Source organism: Vespula pensylvanica, chromosome 9 (assembly GCF_014466175.1).
Source record: "Vespula pensylvanica isolate Volc-1 chromosome 9, ASM1446617v1, whole genome shotgun sequence".
NCBI classification, from domain to species: Eukaryota; Metazoa; Arthropoda; class Insecta; order Hymenoptera; family Vespidae; genus Vespula; species Vespula pensylvanica.
This window is the reverse complement of record NC_057693.1, coordinates 5,684,310-5,691,809: the sequence shown is the minus strand read 5'-3', so window position 1 is coordinate 5,691,809 and position 7,500 is coordinate 5,684,310. Positions and strand designations below refer to the sequence as shown.

At 41.4% G+C, this 7,500-nt stretch overlaps 1 protein-coding gene across 2 annotated transcripts in view; it reads right to left on the bottom strand.

The window, feature by feature from the left end:
- The window catches only part of LOC122632117 (carbonic anhydrase-related protein 10), a 15,069-nt gene that overhangs the window by 5,958 nt on the left and 1,611 nt on the right, over window positions 1–7,500 (bottom strand). Inside the window, exons 2-5 of one of the 2 annotated variants that reach the window (XM_043818611.1) lie at window positions 4,634–4,702; window positions 3,984–4,099; window positions 3,206–3,256; window positions 1,257–1,585 (exon numbers count right to left, since the gene is read on the bottom strand). In XM_043818611.1, the coding sequence (XP_043674546.1) occupies window positions 1,257–1,585; window positions 3,206–3,256; window positions 3,984–4,047 (444 nt within the window). In that variant the 5' untranslated portion in view covers window positions 4,048–4,099; window positions 4,634–4,702. The remainder of the gene's footprint in view (window positions 1–1,256; window positions 1,586–3,205; window positions 3,257–3,983; window positions 4,100–4,633; window positions 4,703–7,500) is intronic. The other variant, XM_043818610.1, reaches the window with a different exon arrangement.

Genomic DNA, 7,500 nt, shown 5'->3' with positions numbered 1-7,500 from the left:
CGTTGAAAAGGTCGCAAAGGCACTCCTTTATTTCGAAGGAGATCGCTAATCCAATTAATTTAATCGAATCGTATCGTATCGTTGAAGGAATACATAGGCGAGAGAAAGAGAAGGAGAAAGAGACAACGGCCTTTATTGCCCTCAGACACGAGACACGTTGCTTTCGACGATTTTGCTTTGCTACCTAAGAACCGTCTAATAAGCGGAAATGTCGCCTTCGGTAAAAGCTCAAATAAAAAAGAGACGAAAAAAAATATGTTGTCCGACGAAATACGATCGATTCGATACCCGTGATCCGTGCTCGAGTGTCGATAAACGTGACATCGATAAAGCATCTTCTTCGAGCATCCTTTCCTTTTATTATTATTTTTTTTTTTCTTTTTTTTTTTTTTTGTTATTTTTTCTTTTTTCCTTTTTCCTTTCAAGTAGCATTTTTTTCTCCCTCTTAATCGCGTATACCCTATCTTCACGAAAACTTTTTAATCGACGCGTTATTAACGTAAACGAATAATATTATTAATCAGAATTCTGACGCAAAGAAAATTTCTATTATAATATTATCGGCATTCATCGAAATCCTTTCGACGAAATTTTTTTCCGCGAACATTGTTTGCCCATCATCAGGATTTCCTTTAATAATTGATTTATCTACTCGATTCTCATTGTTAGCATTTAACGAGGCAAATAGACGTCTTTAATCTTTACTGATCGTAAAAGCGAAATAAAAACGACGAATCATTTATTTAAACGGGAATATTTCCTTAACCCAAATATTATCGACCATTTAAAGAGAAATAATTTAACGATACGATCCACTTTATCGAATCGGTTTCAATACACGTAATATTACATTCGTTGTAGATTTTAATTAAGAGCTCGTTTTTAAACGGTTCGATTCTCTGTCGAAAAATGGAGAACGGAGAACGGAGAACGGAGAACGGAAAAATGATATCAAGGTCGCGAGTCTTGGGATCGTAGTCGTCGTTATCGTCATCCTTGTCGTCGTCGTCGTCGTGGTCGTCGTCGATGGTGATGGTCGTATCCGAAGGCGATAATTAGTCGTACATACCCTATCGATATATGTACGTATATATATATGTATATATATATATATATATGTTTCTATGTAGACACACGTAGATCTAGCGATGGTGGAAGATGGGGAAATCGAACGTGCTTTCGACCTATTGGCACGAGATAGTTAGACGGATCGTTAAGCGAATAATACAATGAATCGAATACGGTAAACTACCCACCTCAGCGGGAAACGCGTGTCCATCGATAGTGTGCTCGCTACCGATGTGGTCCTCCAAGCCGAAATGCAAGTGAATCTCGTGGAACTGGTAGCGATAGCTGAGGGGCCCACCGGATATATTGACAGGATGGCGGGTATCGTTTTCGACCGCGAATACCACACTGTGACCGGTGTTTGCCAGGACTCCACCGACTTTGTGCTTGTCGAGGTGTAACGGCTGTAAGTTCGGGTCGAAGAGAAGTCTGTTCGGCTCCAAGTTAACCGGTGATTGTCGTCTCCCTTTGTTACAGAGCCACCAATCTGGATTGATGAGGCCCCAGAAGGCAGGACCTTTGAATATTGCATCACAATTAAACGTCTTACGTCTATCACTTCTCTTATATTATTTTTTTCTCTTCCTCCATCGATCCATCGTACTCCTTTATTTTTCTTTCGACAGGACCCATCTGAACGTTCATATTCCTAAAGGAGTTGCTCCGTTCGTTCCAAAAAGATTGACGTAAATATTATAAATATTCTCGATATTTTACAACGATAAATAATTTTCGAGTGTCTAGATTTAAATGTACGAGATCGATCTCCGAACTCGATTTTTAAACTGAGAGAGAAAGAGAGAGAGAGAGAGAGAACTTCGTCTATCGGCCTCTCGATGAAAAGCTGAACGAGGAAGGGTGTTTCGCGAGAGAAATTTATATCGCCGTCGCGATTAGAATCTACGTCGAATCTCGACTGTGAAATATGTTCTTACATTTATTTCGATGCTCTTTCGATATCTCTCTTTCCCTCCCTCTTTCTCCCACCCTTCTCTCTCTCTCTCTCTCTCTCTCTCTCTCTCTTTCGTCCACCAAAACGGAAATTACGTTCCATGCCTTCGGACGATTTTCTCATGGAAGAAAACTACCACTCGATGTATTCTCGGATTCGATCGAATTTCTTCTTGACGAGGGACGCAGGACGAAGGAGGGGATTGGATCGGTCAGGAATCGGTTGCTTCTAGAAAGGGACGTAAAAACAAAATTACAAGAAAGTATAATAAATGTTGTCGCGTAAAAAAACTAGCCGGTTTATATCTATATTTATAGATTTAAGATCTTTTTCTTTCTCTTTCCGTTCGGTTGAACGAAGAAGACGGTAAAGGATCTTATGTTGCTCCCGTGAAATCTATAAGTCAGACTTATCCCTTCTCGGTCATCCACGAACCGCACACAGCTCTTACTCGTACGGTCATCCCTCTGGAGACTGATTCGACGAGCACGATTTAAAACTTGGACAGAGTTTATCTCTAAAAGCCCGGCGACGGTCGGTAGGTATATAGGTATCCATGGAATTTATCATTCGAGCGTGTTCCAATTTTGAAGTCGCTACGAAGGGTGAAAAAAAGGATAAAAAAGAAAAAAAGAAGAGAAAGAGAGAGAGAGAGAAAAAAAAAATAGAGGGAACGCGACGAACCCTTCGTGACGTCCTGTAATTACTTTTTTTTTACCTTTTAGCGAAACGCGAACTCTACTTTAACAGAAAGAGAGAGAGAGAGAGAGAGAGAGAGAGAGAGAGAGAGAGAGAGAGAGAGAGAGAGCGAACAAACGAACGAATGCAAAAGAGCAAAAGAGAGAGGGAGAGAGAGAGAGAGAGAGAGAGAAAAGAATGAAAGGAAGAAGGGCGAATATTAAGCGAGTTTACCGAACGTCCGAGAGCGAGCATTACGCAGATCGAATAGCGAAAAAAAAAGCTCGATGCGGCGTTTGCGTTCTCCGCGTGCTCGGTAAACCCGTGGACGTTTGAAAAATTTACTACGGATTCTATTTAATTGTTTCACCATCGAGGAATAGTCTTTGCTCGAGATTCGACTGCTCTATTCGAACTAGAAATAAAAAAAAAAAAGGGGGAGAAAAATAAAAGAGAAAAAAAAGAAGAGAGGAGAAGAACTAAACTAGAAAAATAATATCGACTCACCTGAAATACCGTCGTAGGTCCACCATTCCTCCCAGCTGACTGGTTTGGACTCTGAAAAATAGATGTAATTTGCCAAGATCTACATATTATTCTATTATCTACTTTTATATATATATTTATATACATACGGACGTATATACGTACGTACGTACGTACGTACGTACGTACTAATATTTGGATATCGTTCTGTGTTAGATGGTTAATAAATTAGATTGAAAAAAAGAATTGGAAGAGAGAAATTATTATGAAAACTGATATCCGGTGGAGACAAAATCGACGAGCTTGTTAAACGTGACCGGACGTTCACCGAATGTGTAATTAAGTATCTATTTTCTATTGGAGAAAGAGGGAAAGAGAAAGTAAGAGAGAAAGAGAGAGAGAGAGAGAGAGAGAGAGAGAGAGAGAGAGAATAACAGCGAGATAGAATAATTATAAATCTTTCGCAATATGATAAGGTCACAGAATATGACGTAGGGTTTTTAATAAAAAATTCATTAAATATCGTATATCGAATAGAAGGATCTCTCTCCGTTTTGCTCGGAATTAACACAGCCGTGTATTTACGTAACTACCTGTCGTTTTACTTCTCGCCATCTCAAATAAATCAGATTTAACTTACGTTAATACGGTTCGTTAGAGTTCAGGAACGATATCCAAACATAGCGAGTAAGGGTAAATATTCGAGGGCTCATAAATAAGACGTGTCTTGAAGAGTCGATAAAAGTTCGTGGAATATAGGGAGTTTCGTGACTCGTTAGTATTAATAATTAACGATTACCTTGTATCAGAACGACGACGAACACTCCCCAGACACCGAGGAAGATGGTACCGAAAGGAGCCATCCCTTGCGTTGTTCAGTTTTCGTCAATTCAACATCATTCGGAGGATCAGGTTCTGTTGGGGAAGAAAAAGAGAAAGAGATGAAATGAAGTGATCGAAGGAAGAAGTTTGAAGAACGAAAAATCGTAAAAGAGAAAGAGAGAGAGAGAGAGAGAGAAAGAGAGAGAGAGAAAGCTGGATGTGCTCGCGTGTCCCGTTCCACGTGTCTCTACGTCGTTCGAGAAAGTTTCGTGCGGGGCTTCAAGTTCAAGCTTGGTTCGAGGTCGGACAGGGTGCCAACGGTGGTGAATGTAAGTCAACCGGCCTTTCCCTTGCATTCTAACTTTCTAAATCGTGGAGAACTTCGCAAATACCTCGATAAGAATAACCACGTTGAGAAGACCGGGACTCCGTTCGTGCGGGTATGTGAGAGAAACGATATAGAGAGAGAGAAAGAGAGAGAGAGAGAGAGAGAGAGAGAGAGAGAGAGAGAGAGAGAGAGAGAGAGAGAGAGAGAGAGAGAGAGAGAGAGAGAGAAAGAGATTCAGAGGCAAAGTTAGGTGAACGTCTTCGATTTGACTGGAATCCCTTAGAAGAAATCTTACTTACGTTTATCCCTAAAGCTTCCTGTGTTTCTTCGGATAGTAGAAATCTCGTCGTCGCGGCACCGATAAAAATCTTACGACGGAAGGAAAAAGTGGGAGACGAAAAATTATTCGAAGAAAAAAATTGGAAAAAAATGTTTAAAAAAAAAAAAAAAGAGGAAAGAGAAAAAAGATCTTTCTATCCTTTCCATTTTTTCTCCTTTTTCTCTGTCTCTCTTTTTTTTTTTTTTTTTTTTTTTTCTTTCGCGAGAACGACGATGACGAGAAGAAAGTGAGAGTCCAGTGACCTTGATATCATCGAAGGAAAAGAAAGAGTTAAAATCTTTGCGTTGACTTAAAACACGAGCGAAACAATTCCGTGACTCCGTAGCCTCGAGCATTTTTCCTTCCTCGGCGTCGGCGTTTATCATTTCGCAAAGGAAAAGAGAGAAAACTCGAGCATCGTTTTTCCATCGAAATATTATTTCGAATAACGATCTTTCCTTCACTCTGGAATAATCCTTCGTTAGTACGGCGAAAGTCCGGGTAACGAAAGCGCGATGCTTTCGGCTGAATAGAAGGAAATTCAATACGAACTTTTTCCCCTTTTCTTTCCTTTCCTTTCCTTTCCTTTCCTTTCCGCTTCTTTTCTTTTCTTTTCCCTTCTTTTCTCTTCTCTTCTCTTCTCTTCTCATCTTTTCTTTTCCTTTCTTTTCATTTCTTTCCTCATTCTTTTATTTTTTTTCACGATAGCCTCGTTAGACCAAAAGCGTGCGCCACGCACTCGACGGCTTTCGCGCTCCGTTGCACTAGCTACGTCTGAGATCTTTCGTTCTCTCTACGTTCATCCTCGAGATGAGAGAGAGAGAGAGAGAGAGAGAGAGAAAGGGTGGAAAGACCATTTCAATGGGGCTACGTCTCTAACGTAAGCATACGACAACGACGAGTCTCTCTTTCCCACTCTCTCTCTCTCTCTCTCTCTCTCTCTCTTTTTCGAGTGGCTAGTTGTAACTATGCTACAACGTTCGAGTTAAAACAAACTCGCGATCGCAAGAGATTCCCTTTGTGTGAGAGAGTCTCTGAATTTGTTTTACGAGAGAAAGAAAGAGAGAGAGAGAGAGAGAGAGAGAGAGGGAGAGAGGGAGAAGCAGAGTGAGTGCTTTGTCAGAATGCAATCAATTTTCTTCGCTCTTATCAACGAGCAATACTATCCACGTACAACAAAGAAAACACGTATACGGAAGAATCGAGGAAGAGTTTCGATTGTCTCAAGACGAATCAAGGGAAAAAGAATGTCGAGAAAGATAGAAGTAAGTACGTCGTCGTCGTCGTCGTTGCTGTCGTAGTCGTAGTCGTAGTCGTAGTCGTAGTCGACAAGAAATAAAAGATAAATCTGCAGTCATCGCTGTCGGATTCGTCGCTTAAAAAGGGGGCGGGGTTCGAGTGTTACCCCCACTTTTAGCCATTCTAGAGTCCACTCCACCCCGTTCCACGAGGTGCACTCGAAGCGGTGTATTCTTAGGTCAGGAAAACTCAAGTAGGCTCGCTTCGGAAGTCGATCGATCGATGAGATCTTGTGTCGCCTCTTCTACTTCATCTCTCTCCCTCTCTCTCTCTCTCTCTCTCTCTGTCTCTCTCTCTTTCTTACTTTCTTTTCTTTTTGGTATCATTCGACGGAGAAGTCTCCGGCGTAGTCACGAACGAAGTAACGTCAGATACACACAAGGAAAATCTTTGCTAGAGGATAAGGAAAGGTAAGAGAAAATAAGAGCCCTTCTACGTCTCGTTGTACAACCGGAGTGCAATGACTCGACTCGAGACTCCACTCGCCGTTTCCGTTTTACACCAGAGCCATAAGAGAGTAGGGACTTTGGCTGATAAGCAATTTGCTCGAACCCTCCTCCCTTTTAGCTCTTACCAAGAAAGCGATTCTCACAGTGGCAGACACCGAATTCGAAAATTTGCCTACGCGGACTTCCCTCGATGGGAAATCGGACGGACGGTAGTTAAGGGGTAAGCCGATGATCCGTAGAGAAGGGCGAGCACGACTCGAGACTAGGAAGGCTCGAGCGTTCCCACGAACAATAACGAGGGAACGATCCTACTGCGGAGTAATGGTTAATAGGCGAGATATATTTCCTTCTAGATACCTAATCCTCCGAACTATGTAGATTCGCTCCAATTCGACCGAGGAGATTTTAGTTCGAGGACAAGTATCAAAGTCCCTATTGAGTATTTGTTGCTTCCTCGATGATATGCTTGATCGCTCAAGTATCCCGAGCTTATTCGATCTATCCGATTAGATTAGCCCTTTTATAGCTCTAAAAAGATCTAATCTAGTGAAAATCAAGTTGCTGGCTTTTATCGTGACTATCACAGTTGTGTGTGTATGTGTGTATGTACATACATACATACATACATACATACATACATACATACATACATACATACATACATACATACATATATATATATAACATCTAAACGACTTCTCGGCTGGAAGATCTTAAAACGATTACCACGAAAGATCCGAGCTGTAATAACCCAAACGGTTATAACATTGGAACAGGTACCTGTAGGTCAGTAAAATTAGAACTTTGAAACTATCTTTCGAAGGTCGATCGATCGGTCGTATCTTTCTCTACGCGCTTTACCCATCTCTCTGATATATTTTGGAAAGAGAGAGAGGGATAAGAAAGATACATTTTAGAAACGTTTGGAGCAGAAGGAGCAAGTAGGACGACCTCCCCTTTTGAGGATCCTTCGACGAAACCTCTTCGTCGTCCAACGAGTAGGAAGAAGAGGCTACGCGTGCGATCGATTCGGAGAAACGAGAAAGCAAGGAAGGAAGGAAGAAAGGAAGTTCCTTGCGTTCTCTCCACGCGACGGTAC